The sequence below is a fragment of the Diorhabda sublineata genome, chromosome 9 (genome assembly GCF_026230105.1).
Source record: "Diorhabda sublineata isolate icDioSubl1.1 chromosome 9, icDioSubl1.1, whole genome shotgun sequence".
In the NCBI taxonomy this organism is placed as follows: domain Eukaryota; kingdom Metazoa; phylum Arthropoda; class Insecta; order Coleoptera; family Chrysomelidae; genus Diorhabda; species Diorhabda sublineata.
In genome coordinates, this window is record NC_079482.1 from 9,975,836 (window position 1) to 10,000,238 (window position 24,403).

General features: G+C 31.2%; 1 protein-coding gene across 1 annotated transcript; it reads right to left on the reverse strand.

Annotated features, from left to right (window-relative positions):
* Window positions 1–24,403, reverse strand: LOC130448884 (synaptic vesicle glycoprotein 2B-like). The gene is made up of 11 exons (XM_056786454.1): window positions 24,081–24,403; window positions 23,941–23,997; window positions 13,808–13,969; window positions 10,409–10,571; window positions 9,305–9,426; window positions 7,094–7,332; window positions 6,821–7,026; window positions 5,624–5,892; window positions 5,340–5,499; window positions 3,314–3,441; window positions 1–330 (listed from the first exon to the last, which is right to left on the reverse strand). Exons 1-11 carry the CDS (start codon window positions 24,082–24,084, stop codon window positions 275–277), a joined length of 1,566 nt encoding a protein of 521 aa, XP_056642432.1. The 5' UTR covers window positions 24,085–24,403; the 3' UTR covers window positions 1–274.

The following is a 24,403-nucleotide window of genomic DNA, read 5'->3' on the forward strand; positions in this document are numbered from 1 at the left end:
TATAAAAAGGCTAGAAAATAGATAATTTAAAAGCTTTATTGTAGAGTTATTAGAAAATCTTCATCAATTTTTGCCAAGAAGCCGCAATTTAAGATCCAATCTAAATGATTTCTCTGTTTCATTTTAAATTTTTCAAATGTTTCAAATTCATATCGAGATTTGTATCTATTTACTATTTCAGTTTTCACTTTATTCTGCATCACTTTTAATCCTTTGTAAGCAATTTTTCGATCACATCTTCACAAATCGTCACACACATAATTTGTTCTAATTTCTAGTCTAGAGATCCTTTTCCTGTACTAGGTAACATTAAACATAGAAGTCCACTGACTGAAAAATACAACAGATCATTTTTATTTGTTTTCCATGCATAGTGGTGCGTACGAGTGTCCCAATTTTCAGAGTCTCGTCTTCGAAACTCCAGACGATACTATATGAGTATATGATACTTCTAATATTTTTTATGAAAATATAGGGTCCATTACATAATTATTAGATATATAGGCAGATTTTTATGTTATATACGCCTCTCTAAAATACATGAATGCAGGAACTTCAATAAATTACATTGGTAAAAACTGTTTTTGTCACACGAATATTGTGATGATTTTTCTTACTTTTGATGTACCGTTTTTCAAAAAAAATTATTATCAGATTCAATTACATCCAGTTTTTTTGTTACAGCTATATATTCTTTTCTTACCTTAATTATATACATATAACTTAATTTAGGCGACGATTTAGGTATTACGATATGCCTCGAAAGTGTTCTAATAACCTGGACAGTTTTTTTATGTGTGTGGCGAATTAACTTCTACACCTCAGCGTCGAAAATTCACGACATTAATTGAAAAATACTGTTTAGAGCATTTTCGTTTTCCTATGCGCTACCAAGATAAATCGTGGATTGTTGGTATATGTTGTGTAACGTATTGAGACTGTGAGACTATTAGGTTGTGCTTAACAAGAATCTAGATATTTGTCTTTTGGTATACCAATGATTTGGACGGAACGAGAAGATCATGTAAGTGATTGTTATTCCAACAAAACTTCCTGTACGAAAGTCTCTTAATCAATAAGAAAGTCGGGATTCTGTTTCTAGTCCGGAATTTATTCTTAAACTCCCCAATATGGTAAAAAACGCATTTAATGACACAAAATGATTTGAAAGATTTAGTACGTGATTTAAATTTGTCTAAAAAATAAGCTGAGCTTTTGTGGTCTAGACTAAACGACTGGAATTCACTTTCTACTGGTACGAAATAGTATATTACACTACAAGGGCCGAAAGTTAAATTTTCGGCCCTGCTCGTTATGATGAGCAGAATTTAAACGATTTTTCTTCATAGCTGGTCGAAAGTACGTTATTAATTTCACTTTTTATGACATTAATAACTATTTATTAAGGTTAGAGATAGCAATACTAATGATAATTTGTCATAGCAACAGAATAAATAGTCCCTAGCTACGAGTGTAATTACGCATGAGAAATTTTTTCCTCCTGCTGTTATGGAGGACGTGCGTGTACTTTCTACAGGGAGTAAATGTTGAACTTTCGTCCCTGCTACTAGGGGCGAAAGAACGTACTTTCGACGGAGGTATGAAGAAAATTTCCTATTTCCGACATCGTGACGATCAAATGAAACCTTACTTTTCTAAAGCAGATGATTTAGTCTATTGTAATAACATTCCTTTAGCGATGAATGTGTTGAATTTTGAATATGATCCAAGTCACTGGCGATTGTTCATTCACTCCTCAAAAGCTAGTTTAAAAGCAATGCTGTGATTCAATGGAAAAAAATGTTCTTCAGTGACGACTGCTCATGGTTCTGATATGAAAGAGACTTACGCGAACATGAGGTTCCTTCTTATAAAAACCACCTGAACACGTTTGGAAAATTTGTGGAGATTTTGAAGTCACTAAATTTCTCCCCCGATAATTTGACGGCTGTGAGTGACGAACAAGGCAAAACATTTCATCAGGACATATCCTCAATAGAAAACCGTTATTAAGGGAAAAAAGTTCAGGAATGTTATCAGATTATTGTTGGAGACTTGAAAGGACCTACCAGAAGTCGAACATTCACGAAAATTATGGCTATTTATTGTACATTAAGGAATATTTTATCTAATTGTTAATGATTTTTGTACTTTTATAAAGATTCTTGAGGTCACAAATAAACCTTGTGTGACAATTTTTTTATATTATATTATTGTTTGGTGGCCACAGTACCCTCATAATTTGATATAAGTAATCGTGTGACAAAAAAAGTTCAAATTTTTGTTGAGCAGTTTTATTCTATGCTTCAATGGAACAATAATACAGATAAATAACAATGGTGAATAATTCCTACTTTCAAATTAGCTAAGCTTAGAGATGAGTGAAACTCATTTGATTTTGTACTTTCAGACCAAAACCAGCTCGAGTTTCGCAAGACTAAGACCGAGGAGTGCAAGTGAAGACCTCGAATCAGCACTTTTTCATGTGCTGTGCCAATTAAATGAATATTGAAAAATTGGAATAATTTTTGAACTAGTAAGGTGAACATTACAAAGTAGTCATAATATATTTTGATATGAAATCGAAAGAAAGATAAAAATAGTCACGTTAAGAACAACCATTGAGAAACTATATGAAAACGATAAATTATTGAATTAATAATATAAACCCAATATTGATCTTCGTGATCATCTTTAGGAAGATTTCCATGCTTTCAAAATTTGTAACATGCCAGTTTCTTAGGTTACCTAAGAAGGTCGTTCAAATTATAAAATAATTTAGAAACCACTTTTTTATTAAGCAAGCTATGGATTGAAAAGTAAATTTTTCTGGATGATTAATTTCATTATTATTGCATTAATTAATTAATTTAAAAAAGCTGGAAAGCTGATAGAATAATTTCTTTTAAATACTGGAATTGCATAGACAAAAAGTGACTAATGCACCATAATAATCAATTATTAGGAGAATAGGAAAATTATTTGACGACAAACGTAAAGGGCCGATTGACATGTTACATATTTCAACAATAATAATTATTATGATTTTTTTTCCAATTTTCAAATTTTGAAACCTGCGAGACTAAGTTTGATAAGAAAGAAAACAAGACAATTAAAATTTGATCTCTTTAATCTCTTACCGACAAGATTCTAATTTCATAAAATTTATTGATGCTAATGTGATGATTATGGAATCATAAAATTTCTTAATGATATTTAACTAATTTCAGTAATTGTGGTTGATGCTAATGTATTTTAGGGACGATTATTGTTTGCATAAGTTAAGAACTAATCACAAATACTAATTGCTTACCTAACAACATCGATGCAAATAATACGATAGGCACAACACAATTTAAGTCTATGAGGAATCCAAAAATTAGATTTCCTATCAATGCTCCACCTCGTCCAAACGTGAGCGATAAAGCTGCCGCCATAACCCTACAACAAAGAAACATTATCATAAATAGTCGCTGGCCAACAAAATTGTAGAATGCGTTAAATGGCTAGATTTCTAGATGTTTCATAAAATTATATGAATTTTAAATCCTTTTTGCAACAGGTATCAAAGGTACAAGTAGTGAATATAAGAAATTCACTTCAAATATTGACCAAAGGAAAGTTTCTGGACTGTTTATTTTTTTATTCATTATATTGCACTATAAGTCACTTAGGCAGTGACGATAAATAAAATCACGAAATTACGTCACTGGTTTATTATAGATAATTGGACTGCACTAAAATTGAAACAAAATTCATAATATCTTTGTTATTGTATATACAAGTTCAAAACAGTTTAGAGGTTATATTCAGTATTTACCACTATAAACTAGATATCAATTACTCGAAAGATATAGAAATTAACTGAGCACAATTAATTTGCTAGCTTGTATTAAGTGACTACAGTGTTAATAATTCCTATAATCTCGCTTGTTAATTCATAATTAGATACAAAAAAAGAGTTAACGATAATAGTTTCATCAGATATACATATATATTAATATTTATAGTGGAAAAGAGCAAATATCGTATAGAAACAATGATTCTTTTATGTTTACGATGCATTTTGTAATGTCAAATTTCTTCCAGCATTCCATAACATTCATATCAGGATTACATTCCATATTTTCCAATATTATTCTGATATAATAGAGCTTAAAGGCCTGTATTATTCCTTGGTCCATAGGTTGAAGCAAAGCCGTCGTGTTGGGAGGTAAAAATGACACTTTTATATTTGAATGCATAGTTTCAAGTTCGAGAGGATGACCTGGTTCATTGTCCAAAAGTAGAAGTGCTTTAAAGTCTAAATTCTGTGTTTTTAAATAAGTTTCACCTTCAGAAACAAAACAATTCCGAAACCAGTTACAAAAAATAGCGCTTGTAACCCATGTTTTCTTATTAGCACGCCAAAACACTGGCAGGTTGTCTTAGTTTTGATTTTTTGAGGCCGAGGATTAAACGATCTGTAAAGCATCAGTAGCTTAATGACACAATCTCCAGATGCATTTGAACATAGCAGCAGTGTAACTCTATCGTTTGCTGCCTTAAATCCAGGAGCAGACTTTTCGCTTTCAGAAATGAATGTTTTGTTTGGCATTCTCTTCCAAACCAGTGCACTTTTGTCTGCATTAAATACTTGCTCAGGTTTGTATCCTCCATCAGCTACTAGGTTTGCAAATTCTTCTGGATATCGCTCTGCTGCAGCAAAGCGACTTTTACCATAGAACGAAACACCAACATTTAAACTATGTATATGTACTTCATCATTGAATAAGGTTGCTTTCATTCTGTTTATTTACATTCTAAAAAACACCGATTGCGGCGAAGGCGGTCAAAGTCGTCTGCAATATCATTTAACAACATAATTTAGGCAAAGTTTTTATAAGATCTATTTGTCTATTACAATCTCATTATTATAGACAAGTTGAAAAAGGATTTGTTTAAGTAGCAATATTTTATATAATTCAATAGCAAATCATCCTCGTACTTTTTTATATCGATCTTCAAAGTTTAATTATCCGCCCTTTTCTTGTTAATTTGCTAAACAGGGTGAAAAATTAAATTCGCATGCTTGTCAAAAATTCTAGGTTTCACTGGGAACATCATTTTTCACTTAACAACAACTCACTATCTACTTTTGTCATCAACAAATACAAATGTTTGAAAAAGATTATATAATGAGTTTCATTTCTTGTATTCCTAGCAGGCTATAGCGGTTGTATTTTGTTGTACTATACTATCGCCCAATCACTTATAGCAGATGAGTTTGATGTAAATCAAAAGACACAATCTGATAGTTTCAATGAGTCGCTTTGATTTTTTAAAAAATGTTGTCTTACCTTAAATTTGTTGGAAATAAGTCCACCATCACACAGTACACGGTACTGATTCCTAAACTAGTTAAAGCTTCAAATATACAGGAAAGCACCAAATTAGACATTGCTGAGTTAACAAAATAAAGACCTATTGTTACACCTCCAGCCACTATTAAGCTGAAAACTGTAAAGAAAAGTTCGATTAAACTTATTCACTCTTTAGTGTTCCTTATAATTAGTTTTGCTTGATAACAAAAACATTAGTCCATAAATGGAAGTTTTATTTGAAATAATGACTAACTTCTTACCCAAGAAAAATTTAGCTCCAAGTCGATGCACACACAAAGGCAGCCAAAAGCTTGTGGGAATACAGGCCAGGCCGATAATCAAAGTGTGTAAGAATACGGAATCGGCAATTGGTTCTCCACAAAATTCATTTTCAATTGTTAGAGAAGTATTTGTCTTTATCACTACTGAGGATACTTCACATACTGAGGCAGCTTCATTTGGATGTAAACTTTCAAATTCTTCAAATCTGTAGAAAAGTTCTGGGAACCAGATAATCAAAGTATAATAACTAGAAGAAAAAGTATCACTTGTATTCGAAATAAAACTTGAAAAACATATTGGTAAAGTTAAATACTAATATCACTTGAGCTCTTATTTAAAAATGCATCAGTTATATAATAATAATAATAATTTTGAAAGAGTATCTTTAAGAAAAAAATATTCAAACTTGTAGCTTAAAATTTGTTAATAAATTGATGTACTCAATTGCTAATTTGATACGAACGATTTGGAGAAAGAAATTTATAAATAATGTTCAAAAGTAGGTTCCACATTTATTAACTTAATGTTATCCAAATTTTGCTAGTCACAAATTTAACATAATATCAGACAAAATTATGAAACTGTTAATCTGATGTGAACATTGTGGTCGAAATCAATTGAACCATTTTCCAACTTTGCCTTAATGAGTTGCACTTTTTAATGATAAACATAACTGCAAGGTTAAGAGGAGAACTTCACAAAAACATAATAAAGAAAACAAATAACCAATGACGGTCCAAAATTTTGGCAGAAATTGTTTGTAATCATACCGCGGCATAAAAAAAATAATCTCTTAGTTATATTATTCACTAACAAACTGTAAAATCACAAAACACTGATATAAAAGTTTGATTAAAAATAAATGGAATAAGCAAACTAGAAAGACAAAGTAAGGCACATTTAGATGGGCTTTCTGTGTGTTTTACCAAACAACTGTTCCACTTAAAAAGACGGGAAAGAGATTGATCAGCTTATCAGAAGACATCGACCTTGATCATTTTGAGTAGGACAGGACGGGCCTATCAGAAGACTTATGTGCTTAATGGTCCTTGGCCGCCCACAATTCTACTATGCATTATTATACGAGATTCAATTTGGAATATGAGTATATCGTCACTAATAGTATTTTATCAATTCTGCAGAATAAGTACTAGAAAACTATTAATATTTCTCACCTCGTTGTTAAACCGAATTGAATAAGACATGTTATAACCGTATATCGAAGATGAGGAGGCTTGCATAGAGCTTTAGTTTGTTCCCATATCTCTCCTAATAAAAGTTTTAACTCTTTAGGTTTCCTTATCCTCAAGCTACGAATACTTCTGGTGGATTGTTGAGAAATTACACTCATCGTACGTACTTTTTCTCTTAAGCTCACCACCTAAAAAGATATATCAGAAAAATATAACTCTAATTATGAATTTCTTAACCGATTAAAATTCACTTACAGGAAAATTCGAACCGTTGTCACCTGTATTACTTGCATACATGTCTCGTAATACGTCAAGAGCTTCGTCTGCTTCTCCACATTCAAGAAGGAACTTGGGACTTTCCGGAAAAAAGAGAAGCCATAGCCCAATGAGAATACTTGGAATAGCGCATGCCGCTACAAAGAGATTCCAGCTTCTAAACCTAAATGTTTCAGTTATATATTCGAACTCCAATGGAATTATTATCCACGCTATACCTAAAATGATAGTTTGAAAATATCATATATCAATAATCACTTATACATAATTCATAACGAAAATTGAATATAGAAAGAATACTAAAAAATTGAAGAAATCGATACGATGCCAGTGATACTAAATTTTTCAAATACTTTTTTTATCATGAAATTCTGCTACTACCAAAGCAAAAAACTTAATTGACTAGTATTCACCCAGTTCTACTCTACATCCTACTCAAAACATAAGAGTGAAACAGTTATTTAAAAATTTGTATCAATGTCCTCTAATGTACTGCACTTGGCTAGAAATGCAGTTATTTTATAATGATAGTAATAATCATAATAATGAGAGTAATGGGGCTAGATTGTTTTCCTTTCGGTATATTTTTCATTTTCTAAAAGAAAAGTAGGCTAGTAATATATGGTGTTCAATGGTGAATTTTGAGACTGCCAAAAACTCGAGACTGAGAAGAGAGTTGTGCCATAGGTTTATTTTCAGTTTTTTCCTTCCGCGCGTTAAAGTTTATGAATTCGAAAGTTACAATTGTTCTTGAAACGAATTTTGATCGCAAAACGCTCATACAAACAAAAAAAATAGATCATGTTCTTTATACTTGACTTTGATTTAAGAGCTGTCTTTCGGTTTCATATCTATAGACATAGCTTTTATCTCAAGGCATTAGGCAATAAAGGTCGAATCTGTATGAAGATTCAATTCTATGTAAATTGGATGTTTTTATGTTGATTAGTGGAAATTTTAAGAAAAATATATCACTAGTTGTAAATCAACTGTTACGAGGTTTTCTTTTCTTCATGAAGCTTGCGAATAGTCAATTATATAGCTGTTTAAGCAAAGAGATTTCTACACTTTATGATAGTTTTAATTACATCTCAAAGATATTACATTATCACCTTAGACATATTTCAAGATATTAACGACACTCCAGTGTCATGATACCCCTATCGAATTTTATGAGAACAATACCGCACTCATCCCTTTCACCTCTCGATTATCGCTCAATAATCATCAATCGCCAAATAAAATTATACAATATCCACCTGTGGCTTTGGGGAGAACGCCTCAAGATATAAAGAGGGGTTGTTCACTTGGGAATTCGATTTAATCACAGCCTCAATGCAGTGCTGATCTGAACACTATGTCACACAAAGTACGAAAACGAGTCAAACTCATAAAATTATTCGACATTTTGGAAGAATGAACCAATCTACCCTACTTCAACCTACTACGTACAAAACATTCTCCGGTCAATAATCGAATATAGTACTATGGAATCTGGCAACGCTATATCTAAAGGCACCCTCCACATCCCCTGGAATAATAGACGTCGAAGCTCTATCTTCTTCTTTGGCTACTAGCAACAGTTTATCATTAGTTTGCAGGAAATCTCCTTGCCTTCATCGATGATTCCTCTATAGCTATAAAGTAAAATGCATTTATCATACTCCATTTGTCTACTCGTCTACGATTTCTCTTGAAACTGATGAAATCGGTCATAATACAAATGCCTACCTTCAGAGAAGAATGCTGTTGTACCTTATTCCGAATGTATTATATCTTCCCTAACAATACTTCGTTTTAGCGACCCATTTTTTCATTCCATTCTTAATTTCACACGCGACAGACAGTAAGCACACACAAGCATGCGAATAAAATCATTCCCATCCCGAAACGAAAGTATATCTCACATTAAATAGTCATTATCTAACAAAAATAAATCTACAAATTTTCTCTATTTTCACTTCAACATTTCGTGAGTTCATTTGGGGCTTAAAGTAATTATTCGGCCTGGATTACTATCAACAAATATTATTATTATTTGGGCAAACAAATATTGAAGTCATCAAGTATATTTAATTTTATGAATAATTATTTGTTATTCAACAAATGAAAAATATAATTAAAGCTGAGCTCTAGTTTCCATGAAGAACTGTTATTTACACAGAATCAAAGCGATATATATGTACGTACCTGGCAAAGCAATTACTCCCAAAGTCCAAAACAATTCCATCCAACATAAAATTGTTTCGCGATATTTGTTCGGCTGAAACTCTCCCAAATAAGGGAAACATATTCCCATAGCTCCAGTTATTCTATAATAAAAATCATATGCTCCGTAAAGAATAAGTTTTAAGATGAGATTATGTGGCTACTGCTTACTATATCAAAAAATTTCATCATTTAATTGATTTGGAACGATTTAGCTTTACTATATTCAGAATCTTTTTCTTTATTAATTTCAATAATTATAATAGTTATTATACTAGAAACGTACAAAATACAATAAAAGGTTCTGTGAAGTTTATAAAAATTGTGAACATATAAGATCCTTTGAATCTATTTGCTGGAAGAGATAAACAACAATGATTTTCTGACATTTGAGAGATCTTATCTTCAAATGTTAATTGTTTAGAAATGATATTCATTACGATAGAATAGATTGTTTTGATTTTGATTAAATACTCATACTAGAAAAGCACTTTAAGGCTCTCTACTATGAACTTTCTTAATTTTCGATAAATATATATTTTTGAAGATGCAAACAATCAATTGAACCAGCTTATACTAGAATTTTCATCAAGGCTACTACTTTTGATTGCACTGATCCCAAAATAATTAGAAAAAGCAGATGTTATCAGTAGCACTAAATCTAAAGAAAATACGAGCAATTGATAAATTAGGATACAAATTGCTCTCTTATCCTCTTATTGCTCTCTTATCCACACCAAGTAAATAATTCTAGTTTTCAAATCTTAAAAAATTGATCAGCGTAAAGAGATTTTATTCAGATTATGGAATAGTCATACAAGCAACTACCTATTGTATTGATTCTGATAAATATTTTTTTGAAAGGAAACAAAATGAGAAAGATTGGTCAACTTGTCGGAGAAAATTATTATTTGAAAAAATCTCTTGTTTAAGGTGAAAACCCATTAGAAGTAAAATTAAATTAAGAAAGAACAGCAATTGGATATGTCTACTTATTTCATTACAGACATATACGAGTATGTGTGTTTGTGAAAACAAATTTAATGATATAATAACTTTTAATGTTAACCAAAAAATGATTCTTACGCAAATCCGTTAAAAAATCTGAATAACATAAACAACCAGTACACTTGTGAAATACTGGACAGCAATCCGCATATACCATCCATCAGAAGTGCACCAATCAATACGGTTTTTCTACCTTTCGTGTCAGCCAGGCATCCCCAAAAATATGAGCCAATTACCATTCCTGGAAATAAAATATAACGGTACTACGCTGAAATTTCAATATAACGTTGCAGAAATAAAACTGAACAATTCGTTTACTGATCCTTGCGCATTGGAATTAAACATATTGACGAAAAGAGCATTAGATAGTGGATAATTGTTACTTATTGCGAACTATATCATCAACAATATTAAAAGGTTGGCTACCATAAATGGAAACTGATAAAAATTCGAGGATATGATGTAGCCATATAGTTCAATGAACTCAAGAGAAGACCTACACCAATATAAAGTGATGAAGAATTGAAAACTAAAAAAAATTTTATTAGACAATGTAGAGTAAATTATCCAAACTAACACAAAGTTTCCTATTACTCATCGAAAATAAAAGTTTCAATACTTTTAAGACATTTTTTACCTCGATAAACAACTCAACTCCAGTTGAATAATCCACTTACCTTCCGATTCACACTGTTGCAGTATTCATCTGGGATATACTTTTTATGACGTACGATGACCCACGTTATAGTCTCGGAGGTCTAGATAGTGGCATGTTTAACTGAAGAAGTTAAAGTTAGAAGAACTAAAGTACTTGAGTCTGAAGATATAAAGTTATAATTGCATGAAGTATGTCTCATAAGGATCAACCAATATTATGGCCAATTATGGCCAAGAACTGACATCACTCTTTAAATTTACTATTAAAAGACAATGGAGTAAACACCAAAGAAAGAACGCAATTTTGGTTAAATATGAAAGTTTTTTCAGTATTATTTTTTAGTAACAAAATCAAATCAACATCTATTATTAAACTTGAACTGCCTGATATCTTTTTAACCTACATTCTAGAAGGCATTTATTTAAACACAATAAAGCGTTTTGCCAACTTTTTGATTTCAAATCAAAAAGTTCATTGATATGTGAAATACGTTTATGTTGTTATTTGTTACACAGCAATGTTGATTAAAATCAATCTAGGTCTTTATATACATTTTATTTACATCTTCATATATATACATCATCTATCACTTATATCTTATAAAACCAACCATGTGCTAAAAACCCGGTAAAACCATATATTAACTTAACCTTACTTTTCTCAATAATAATCAACTACAAAAACAAAACTATGTACATAGAACATTAAACTACTATTTCTACAAATCAAGCGCCATCTCTATAAGAAAGCATCAACTTAAAATAACTCCTAAAGATTTCTATTATAACAGTTTATTTTCACAATCGTTTGAACAATTGATATCAACCTATCAAAGCAGTATAGTTGATAAAAAGTATTATAAAATTATATTCCATCAATTCCTCTTTTCGTTTGTTAAATGCAGCTATAGCAAATATATGGCTAGGTAGGGCGGTTGGATTGGTTTCTTAATAACACTTCATAATATATTAACTGATATTTAGTGTCGCATCCTGTAGCAAATACCTTTGTGACTGAATTTAGTAAAACAGTGACACAAAAAATTTTGTTGATAAGTTTCCCCACAGCCTAGAATATTATTGTTCAAATGTTTTCATGGTTTGTGAAATTATCAATAAATTTCTACAATTTCACAATCATGTGAATTTTTTTAGTAATAAATTCACCAAGAATTTTTGGAAACACCAATCCAATTCAGAATTCAATGTTATTAAAGAACCGCAATATTTATGTTTGATAATATTAAAATATTAAGAAGCTTAATACTACAGAAAAAAGTATTTGATAACAAATATATTGTATTACTTCACAATCAGTTGTCGTAAACTATGTCAAAAGTTTAAACTTGTTCCATTATAATTTTAGTGAAACTTTGTATCCATATACCTCTATATTTTTCAAGTCTTTATAATTGTCAAATGAGAGCATCAATATAAGTTTCATTTCCGAAAAAGCTTTGGAGATGGCACTTACCTTGATTGCCAGGAAATTCCTTGCAATCATCACAATCGATTTTAATTGCCTGACAAAAATGAGGAGAAATTAAAGGTGTAATTAAATAAATGGTTTCAGCTAAATCTCTTCACCGAATTAACCGTAATTTTTATAAATAACAATCTATTAATGAGTATAATTACAAATACCAACAATGGTCAAGTTTTACGAAATTTTATGGAAAATAAAAAGTAAACAATTATAGAAAATTCCATAGTTTATAGAAAAAGGATTAGTGGTTGAAAATAGATGGAAAATGAATATTCTATAAATCCCGAAAGAAATTGATCAGACATTTTCCCACTTCAATTTGAAATTTTTTTAATATCTTTATATCCGCTACTATTTTCTAAACAGAACAATAATTCAATAGTTCAAATAAATTCCTGATAATATAGTATAATCTTTTTTCAATATATATTTTTATTTTTGCTGTTTATGTGTAGTTTATTATTTGGTATTTTTTAAATAATTTTTTTGAGAAATGCATTAAAACAAATTCTCTTCAGTTTCCATTAATTTGCGGAAACGAACGAATTGAATCGAAAAGATTTCTATCTGGTGATAATTTAAAATGTAGCTACAATTTTTATGTATTGTGTTGTAGCATAAGCTCCTTTTCACCTAGATCTGTATGATCTACTCATTCAAACACAAGATGTTTCTATTCGTATTCCAGTCTATTTTATTCTATTTTTATTCAGCTCTTCAGATGTTAGGTTACGGCTACAAAAAACATTTGTTTTTGTTGTGTTTTTTTTAATATAAACTTATTACATATGTATTTCATCCTGTTATCAATCAATATATTATTCTAATTTTTTTTTTTTTCATTTTCAACAATTTATATTAATTTGCAGGATCCTGTTAGGGAAAAGTTTTATTTTTAGAGAGGTGAATTCTTCATTATTCCTCCAGATTTAACACAATTTTCTTGAATTGTAACCTCTAAAGTGCTAAAAAGTTGATGGATTAATAATTTTTCTGTATTAATCTTCAGCTAGGAAGTTCGAGGTTACAAATAGAAGCAGAAAGTTAAAATATGGCATTTAATTAGTTACAAAATAGTGCGAATAACTATTTGCCAATTTTTGAGTACATTAATTCAATACTAATAATAGAAAAATAACAGAGGCAATGACTATACAATAACTTGAATGGTTTACTCTATATTGCTTGAAGACAGAAAACTGAGTTGCAAAACTAAGTGCATTATTCTTTTGGAATGGACTATATTTTTCTATTTGAACTATAGCTTGTTGTATATTGCGATAGTAAGCATACAAATAGGTCGAGGCTAACGCTATTGTCAATTCAGAACTTACCAAGCATAGGGGCAGCAGTAAGCCATCCTTTGTCTGAAGATGACATCTGAAAGTCGCATGTTGCTGAAGGTAGAACAAAAGATATTATTGTTATACCGACAGCGGTGTTCAGATATATAAGTCCACATATTGTCAATAAAAAGTAGTGAAATTTCCCAAAACCTGAAACAATAGAAATAATAATGATAATAATATTAATGAACAAATAAACCAACAAAATAGAAAAATCGCTTTGATATAAGGATGGCCCCAAAAGTACCTAGAGACACAGTAGTTGCTTGAAAAATACTAAAATTTGGAGACACCACGTTGTTTACTATTTGTTTGGCAGCCATTAATAATGAACGTTTTCAGTTAATTTGTAATCATGGAAAAAATTGAGCATCATTTTGTGATGCAATACTTTTATTGAAAGGCCTCAGCACAACCAATATAAAAGTGAACTAGGTCATAACCAAATGAGGTGACGACTCCAGAAAATAAAATTCACAAATAGATGTACTGGATGATCGTCGACAGAAAGTGCGCGAGCTAGCAGACGTAGTAGGCATTCAGAAAGTGCGATCGCATATTAACTGAATATTTGGATATGAGAAAGCTGTGCGGAAGATGAGTGTCGTATTTGCTCACAAAAAAACAAAAGCAGCGTCGTGAAGTGTTTCCATCGAGTGATTGATAAAGTTAAATTTTTTGGCCGTTCCATGACCATGGATGAAACATAAGTCCATCACTACACACCACAAACTAAAGAACAATGGACTGAAAGGGGAGAACCGGCTCCAAGTATGCTATGACCGTTCCATATGTAGGTAAGGTATTGGCGTCGGTTTTTTAAGACGCGCATGGGGTAATTTCCATTGACTCTTAAAAAATCTTAAAAAAGGAAAAACCATCAACGGTAAGTTTTTTCCAACGTTTGTGCGAAGAAATCATGCAAAAACGGCCGCATTTGGCTAAGAAGAAAGTGTTCTTTCATGAAGACAATGCTCTAGCTCACACGTTATTGCTTTGTCAAAAATTAATGATTTAAAATTTGAATTGCTACCTCATGCACCATATTCTCCAGATTTAGTCCCCTCGTATTCTTTCCTGATCCCAAACCTGAAAAAATGGCTCGGTGGTCAAAGATTTTCCAACAATGAAGAAGTGATGTACGCAGTTAATGACTATTTTGAGGAGCTTGACGATTTCTTTTATGAAAAGGGAATTGGACATGGGAAAAGTGTATGGAGCTCAAAGAAGATTACGTTGAAAAATAAATATATTTATTCAATATATTTTTTCCCAAAATTTTTATGTTTTCTTTGTTCCACCAGGTACTTCTGAGATCATCCTCGTATTGAACATGCGACAATCAATATATCTATAGGTTAAAGTAAATAATGAAAAATAGACCTGATTTTTCTCAATCCAAAAATATTCGAATTTTTGAAATTGGCCCCTTTTTTGGGGGGTCTAGGTGGAGCCAAAAGTCGGAATTTTCGGAAAACCTCGATTGGGGGTGTGCAACTTTTTTACGTTACACGATAGCGAAAAAATGGGAAGTACGTTTTGGGGACAAAAGAATATCCATAATCCCACGATCAAAATTTTGGGGGATCCAGAGGGGAAAATTCGTGGGAAAAAATTCCGAAGTGGATTTGAAAATTTGGTTTTTCTGGAATGTTGACATTTAAATATACCAGCGGGAAGCGCCTTGACATACCCTAGTCATTGGTATAAATTATTACCGAATTCCCCCCACTTTGTGAGGGTGCCAGGAATCGCTAAATATTGAACCTGGAGATGCGATTTTCGCAGGATCTTCCGGATTTTGAGCGCCTATAATTGGAATAGGCTCGAAATATTTTTGCCACACCCCCCACCACCCTCCCAGGAGTTGCTCTCAATAGCACCGGAAGGCTCGAAATGGTGTTTTTAGGCATGAGAGTATGCTGCATATAGCTACCATGGTGGGAAAAAAATTCTAACCTCAAAATTCAGCGTCACTTGTGACGTCATTTATTGGCACTGATGGGTGAAGTTATATATATATATCAATCGATAGAGGAGAAACATAGAATTTTTTTGGTCATATACAAAATGGTCTCGAAAAGTTTTCGTAATTTTTCTGATTCGTAATCTCGAAATTTCGAGGATAATCTCGTGAGTTAAGGGTGATATTTATATGCCTATGTACGTAATTTTATTTTTCCAATTTTTTTTGTCCCTTGCATATTTTTCGTTTTTCACATATTAAGAAAGTTATGTTTTTTATTTTTGATATTGAGAGGGGGGCAAGCTTCGCTTGAGAGGGGCATGACATTTTTGTCGAAACAATTCAGACCCTCCATCATAAAGTATAACCAGGTGAGTAGCCAAAAATTTTTGAAAGGGGGTCCGCCCCCCTACGCCCCTCAAGATTTTTTCGGGGGGTTCGAAGCTACCTCAATCTTCATTATTTTTGATTTTCTATACAACGGTTTTTTTATTTTTTTTTCTACGACGTCTCCTTCCCCTTCAAAAACCCAGCTCATGTTGCGCGTTAACTAGTACAAGGACCGGCTCTAAAGGGCAAATTTTCAAGGTGCTCCGATTTGGATGAAAATTTGTGAGGAGGGTTAAAATTTGGCCAGAAGAACGGTTCCGATCATAAAAATTTTCCGAAACTAGATTTAAGGGGTTAAAATTGACTTCGAAAATTTCATCAGGACCGGCTAAGGAGGGGTTGTTAAATTTTGGTCTGCGATATGGCTGAAAATTTGAGATAAGGGGTTTTCGGGGATGAGAAAGCCGATGGTGTTATTAGTTTTACCGTTAAAATCCAATAACATGGATAAAAAAAATAAAAACACCGAAAATTAGGGTTTTTGTCGTTTAAAAAATAGTAAACTACTGCCGATTGGCACGAAATTCCGAATATAGAGTACACGCGTGATAAGACTTTCTACTTTCTCATCAATTTTGGAAAAAAATTTTTTTCCTCATACTTTACTTGAAGAAATTTCAGAAAATATTTTTTTTCTCTTTTCAACTTCACAACTTTGACAAAATGGCTCAAAAATTGGTATCCTCGTATAGAAATACGTCATGTTTCATTTTTTCCATCACACGATCCACAATATTTGAATTTTATTCGAATTAAAATTCTAAATTTTTTGTAAATTATATCCCTTGAAAAATTATATCCCACGTCTATGGTATAATGATATAAAAATATACAGAATCCGAAAGCACAACAATGATATTGTTTGAAAAAAATATATTCTTCTTATTTTACCATTGAAAAAAATTTGAAATTCGAATTTAGTATAATAGTAATAATAAATACATTGAACTGAAAATAATGAGTCGATTAATCATTGTACTTTTTTTCTTAATCTTTTGGCTCCGATTTCAACCAAATTTCGTACATGGGGGTTAAATGATATAGGGATTCGACAAGAATTGTCAGTTTCCGCAAAAAAATTTGACGAGGGGAAAATCCGTGAAAATTCATGAAAATTGAATTTTCGTAAAAAAGATATTTCCAATCTAAAAAATAATACTTTTTCTGAAATCTCCGTTGACGAATATATGATATTTGATCTTTTTCCCCATACTTTTAGACGAACCCATATTTTCAAAAATTTGGCACAAAACCGAGAAATTTCCGGAATATTGTTGTCATCCCTGAGTATAAAATTGAATAAATTCGAAACTATGAGAGTTATCATGCTATTTATGGTATCAATCGATTAAGAAAACTTCAATGTCTGTCCTCAATTCCATTGCAATTCCACATTCTCCAACATACGCGTATTATACAGGGTGAAATTTGAGACAAATTTTTTTCTTAAAAAAATCCACTTAAAAATTCATATTATCTACAGATCAGCAGCTGAAACGTGGTAATGAGAAAAAATCGGAAGAAGACCATAGGTGCTATCATAGAAAAAATATACCTTCTCTCCCTTGATTATACAAGGCGAGTTATAGAGCTTTGAATTTGAGCTTTTGCAACGGAATTCGACATTCCACAGGAATGAAAATGGAGAAAAAATCTTTTGGCTCCGATTTCAACCAAATTTTGTACATGGGTGTTGAATGATATAGGGATTCGATAAAAGTTGTCAGTTTTCGGAAAAAAAATTATAACAATGAGAAAATCCGTGAAAATCCATGAAAATTGAATTTTCGTAAAAACGATATTTCCAATCTAAAAAATAATACTTTTTCTGGAATCTCCGGCGGCGATATTTGATCATTTTCTCCCTACTTTTAGACGAACCCATATTTTCAAAAATTTAGCCACAAAACTGAGAAATTTCCGGAATATTGTTGTCATCCCTGAGAAAATTGAATAAATTCGAAACTATGAGAGTTATCATGCTATTTAGGGTATCAGTCTATGTAGTTATATTTATTATTTATTATATATATATATATATATATATATATATATATAATAAATATATATATTCATATATAGAGGGAAATATATAATTCATATTCCAAATATATTCAACTTCGATATATTCCGAGGAGGAGGAGCCGCGATGTCGCGGCCGCTTCTAACTAGTTCGGTAACAATTCAATTATTAAAACAAAATTGATTCAAGAAGAACTGTGTTACGAACATTTGTCTAAATACTATATATGTATATACTACGTGATTCATATATTTTCTATATGTGTCAAATTAAGAAGAAACCACCTGGGCTGAAGAAGAACTATTTTTGTTTCACGGTGCGGTCATTGGTAAACTGAGATAAGGGAGTAACGAAATAGAACACAGGAACAAAAACGATACAAGAAATTAAAAGGAACACCTCTAACATTTGACAAAGATATGCATCATATCGATTTCAACTCTTGAATACTCACATTGCAATACTTTTGATTTTGAATTGTTATAAATGACATATTTTTGAATAAAATGGAATGAGATTTTTTTCATATCCTTTGAAAATTTCACTTTTCTGAATATATAGGGAAAAAATTGAATATAGTATGAATAAATGGATTCAGGGGCTGAGAGAGGCAAAGACTTCCCTGGGAAACTATAACTACAAAAGATATGCTGAATGTATTAACCTATGTAAGAAAATACTAACAGAAGTCTATCGGGGGACTATCGCCTCAGTAGACACCTGTAGACGATGGACTTTGCAAATAATTGGTATTTAGATTTTGTTCACAGAGGACGAAAACTTTATTCACATTCTCCCGAAGTGCGAATTACTACTCCAGAGCATTACAATTGGGAGCGTATGAAATAGAAGATGAAGATCTCTGACAGCTACAGCCATCCCACATTCTTGACTTTCTAAAAGGATTGGGATGAACAGATCAGCTCTAAACACTAGATTCCCAGTATCTCAGCAAGATAGCAAGAAAGGGGGACACAATAGATCATTTAGGTCGCAGTCTATATGATACTCCAATATCTACATTCATACATACAACAAATGGATTAGATTATAATTGACTACATTGAAATAAAAAAAAAATGTAGATGTGAAAACATTTTTTATTTTTCGAGTTTTTGATAAATGTGCTGATTGTGAATTCGTTTCAAAACTTTTTCCCTAAAATTGGAATATATCAATCAAACTATTAAGAAGTCGTAGAAGTCGCTATCAGTATTCTAAAGATACACATTTTGAAGAAGGTATCTCTGGTTCGGAAAATTATATATATATATATATATATATATATATATATATATATATATATATATATATATATATATATATAAAATAGCCTTGTAAATGAATAAAGAGTTGTGGGTGGAGGTTACATTTCAAATTAATTAAGACTTTTTTAGTGTAAATGCGGTCTGAATTGGAGTATCTTAGAACAAAACAAATATATATATATATATATATATATATATATATATATATACTGAATATATTACAGGATTTTCTGAAAATTTAATAAATATTACAAACTGTCGGGGTGGACTGTTTGTTTGGGACCCATTCTCTATTTTGACATACTATACAATTCGTATAATTTTTATTTTTGACTACTAGCAGAATAGTTGCAGTTGATAATGTTGTTAATAACATTATCAAAAATATTTCATTTACATATTACATAAATTGACTTTTAATCACTTTGTGTAAGGTAGCTTACTCCAGTTTTGACAAATTTCAATTGTTAATGTCAACATGATAATCAACTTCCTTATCGTGTTATGTAAAAGTGAGAGACACACATAATATTCTCTTGACCTGAAAACTAGCATGCCAAAAATCAATGGTAATATTGGCATTTATAACATGCATCATTTGTAATATGATAGACATTAGTAATCAATCATAAACTAATTTAATTTTGTTTACAGTTAGAGTTTTGAAATTCGGGAAGGTTTGTCATATTCAGTTATTAATACTGCATTATATTATCAATAACAGACAGAATTTTATCATTCAAAACAAAAAAATGAATTAAAATGATTTCAGATATTTTAATAGATGTTTATGATGGAGAACAGTGTTAATCAAATAACTAGAAGATAGCGGTTTGGCGGCAATCACTTTTCAGACTTTCCCTATTTTGATTCTATTGTTGACTTTAGCCATATTTCTGACGCCACCTGTCAAATTTTTAGATAAATTTGACATATAGATATTAACGCTCATACAAAGAAAAATATTCTCGTTATTGAGTAAATTTGGAGATAAAAGAATTTTTCGGTATTCAATGTATTATTTTTACGCTTGAAGAAAAAATAGTATGTCACTCGGAGTAGTGACCCATTATATGTTTCGCCCAGAATTTGGACTCAACAATAATGATAGCCTTCTACTCCTAGTAACATAATGTACTATTCAAGCAATTCGATATGTTTTAAACCTCAATTTTTATTTAAATGAAATTTGACTAGGATTACAATATAGAACATTCAATAAGGTAGAAAGGATATCACTATGTGTTGTGACTATTAATCCATCTACAATAAATACTTTTAGTGATTATCATATTATGTTTAATTCCTTTAATTATATTCTACTTGCGAATGAATAAAGATGTTATGATTCCTATTCTCTACTGTTTTATCGTTATCGTCAACTAATACCAAATTTGTTTTGACTAAAATTCTTCTCCGGTACTTCCCTGTGAAAGGGCGAAGTCGGTCTTTGTCGCACACTAACCCTCTCTGTTTATCGTTTGCGCATCCCAGAGGCAAAGCTATATTGGTCGATCTGTACTATTGTGATAACCAATAAAAGTTTGTTATATTCGACAAAAAGATCACTGAAGTGTTTTAATACTTGATAATATCCCGATTAAACGATTTTTTCTCAAATTACACTCTGGAAGTTTTTGTAACCAAATGATAACTACAAAGATGTACCTATTATAATTCACAATATTGTATACTCTTTTTTATGATCAAGGACATCCCAAAATAGACGGTGGTTGTCTACAAAATTAGCTCCGAATATAGAAACAAATTTCCCGATAAACGGAATCAGGAAAGGCGCTACGCAATAAAAACAAAATTTTATGTAGTCAGGATGTTGTTATATGGTAGGTTTTTATTAGAATTGAGTACATAATGAGAATTATCAATATTTATATTCATGATCAAGTTGCTAAAACGTATTCCAATAAAACTATAGAAACCACCAAAATAGTCATATACGGGTATGAAGTGAGTTAAAAAATTTAATAACGATATGCGAAGGAATTTATTACAGATGAGAATAATTGAGGATGTCTCTTAAGAAAGTTGCTGGTTTGTGACTCGATACAATAACAGTTATTTATTAGATGTCAAAGTGAAATATTTGACGACATATTTCATGAAATTTCATTTATTTGAAAGGTATAATTTGAAATTACGGCTCGCCATGTTTACTCCGCGATTGCTGCCATTTCGTAGCAAATATTTATTGTCAAATTTGAGAAAATCCTGCTATTAAAAATTTATAGCTATTGCTAATAGCTCAGAACTGCCTGGACGGAAGTTTATATAGTCTTCCTTGAAGATCACTTAGTCAGGCAAAATTTCACGTACTTTTATCAAAAAAAATTGGACGCTTGTGAAGTTCCCCGTTCTAATAAAACTGCTTTCTCAACTTATTTTGTGTAAAAAGCAAGCACAAGAGGTTGGATCCTATTACAGTCAAATAGTCTGATGCCTGTCAAAGGGAGATACCTGTGGATAATAATATTTAACTTCTGTAGGCTGAACTGTTCGATAAAGACATGGCTTAGTAGCTTATTCCACATACTTGCATCTCTGCAGAGGAATGAGTCCTGATAAATTGAATTTCTGAGCCTCTGCAGGCAAATTCGGTATTCATGAGCCACATCTACTTGTCGAGTGGGTTTTGGTTATAACAAAAGAGTAGTTTTGTCATGAAAAAACTAGCTAACTTTGTCACATGAATTTACTCAAACTAGATGTCGTTTTGAATCCTCGAACAAACCCATACATCCCATGCCTTGGTTCCACTCTAGCGGCGACACTTTACTTATGAGAATGACCTTCACCTGTAAACAAGGTATAACGTTGTTGGATGTTAATTTCCTGGTTTACATTCTTGCTATTATTGCATTTTGTATGGGTGCATAAAGATTCGGATCCTCACGAAAACATTGGCTTACACTCTCCATGTTTTTACCGTTTCCTGTTAGGCAGGGATTTTAATTTTTTTTTTTTTTTGTCGAATATATAACTTTCTCTATAGAGAAATAATATATATCTACTGAACTTACACGCATCCAGGTTAGATCCTTTCACCCAGTTAGCTAAACAATAGCCAACTGTTTAAACATTGATAGAACAATTATAAAATGGAATCCTAATCGTAGCCTGAATAGATTTCACAAGGTCATTGTTAAAATATCACAATTACATTTCACAAGAAAAGGTTTTGGTAGAAAAAATCAGTAACCATGTCAATATTGTAAATGCTTGAATAAAAACTTGGAAACAATATTTGGTTACGAGTAGAATATTGATATAATCCAGATGTTATCTTTTGGTGTAATTTTCGAAATCTTTTTTAATTGGGTTTGAAAATGTAATATGTACAAGAAAAAGGAAGAAATGCCGCTACCAGTACTGGAAAAAATGGTTCCGTCTGCTGTTAGTTGAAATAAGAAGAATTAATCAATATAAGTTGAATTGTGTTCGGGGAAAAATATATAAAGTGTATATTTAACCATTTTTATTCATTATTAATTCTATATGATAATTATTATTTGAAGAAAAACACGAACGAGTTGGCCCCTCCAAACTGTACTAGTTTTATTAACAAAAAATAACCGTTTACAAAACAATTTTCGGAAGCTGAATGGTACTCAAAATATTTAGAAACACGTTTCAACTTTATTTAAATAGATCTTATTCATCTGAATAGGACCATTTTACTCAACCGTTTTATTTAGGAGATGAAAACATTCACAAAACAACAATCATATAGGGCATAGAGCATTGGTAAACTGGTAAATATTGATTGTCAAGTAGACGTCAGTAGACGTACTAATCATATAATTTTTGTAGTAGTTTAATAGTACTTTTAGTCCTAGGATTAAAAGTGTTGCTAAGCAATGAGCAAATTTTTGTACGGTAAGGGAATTAATGGCTTTTGCACCTGAAAATAGTACAAAAATGTCAACATTTTTTGATGGTTGGAGAAAAAGCTTATTCTCTTTTGCCGAAAATAATATAGATATTATCATAAGCCTGAAGAAAAAAATAATTTTTTACCTTAGTACCGCACTTCATACATGAAAATAGCTTTGCATATTTCACACTCAGTCCTCTTTTGTTCTTATTGTGTAAAAAACAGTATAATTTCATTTAAAACCTTTTTATTTATAAACTCTATAATAATTTTGTATATATACAGATTCAATTCAATAATTTTTTTTCCAATTTCTTTAGCCATTATAGAAAAACGTAAAATATGATCAACTAGTAATATTTTCGTTCCCAATTATCACGAATCAGTTCTGTCATACGAGAAATCATCATACCTAATCAAATTTCAAATAACCTATTTTCACGACACTTAAAGTCTTAATTTTTAATCCTGATCACATTGAAACTCATAATATTAGATATAAATATGATAATAATATATAATATAAAGTTCATTTTAAATATAGTTGTTTTTGAGGCTAGGGAAAAATGATAACAAACTTACCAGTATGCTCTAAAGCTCTTTCAAAATCCTCTCCTTGTCCTTCAATGAAATCTAACCCTAAAACAAAAAATACCGAGTTTATCGATAGAATCATTAATTTAAAAACTGAAAAACTGAAATTCTAATAAACAAAACACTACCCATATTTCTTCCGTAAACAGATGATACTCGTTAAACGAAAGTAAAAGTTTTTAATCACGACAACTAATGAAATCGTTTAGCACTTGTCTGCGGTCACACTCGGTATACTCGATCCACCTGCGATACCTGCCACTATCATATTGCTATCTTGCCTTCAAAAAGGATTTTTTTATTGGACATTATTGATACATATTATATTATGCTTTTGGTGGAAATCAAGTGACTGATGTAATCGTTTTCCATTGTTCATGCGAACGTTAAGGAGAAAGGTTTTTAAGATAGAATTGAGGCCTTTAGCTTACCATTAACATTAGCAGACTCC

What these genes read in the sequence shown, in the direction of transcription:
- LOC130448884 (XM_056786454.1), bottom strand. An exon ending in AAGAGCTTTAGAGCATACTG is followed by an intron (nt 13,970 to 23,940) that starts GTAAGTTTGTTA and finishes CTATTGTTTCAG; the next exon opens with GTTTTGGGAAATTTCACTAC. An exon ending in GGGAGTAATTGCTTTGCCAG is followed by an intron (nt 7,333 to 9,304) that starts GTACGTACATAT and finishes CTATCATTTTAG; the next exon opens with GTATAGCGTGGATAATAATT.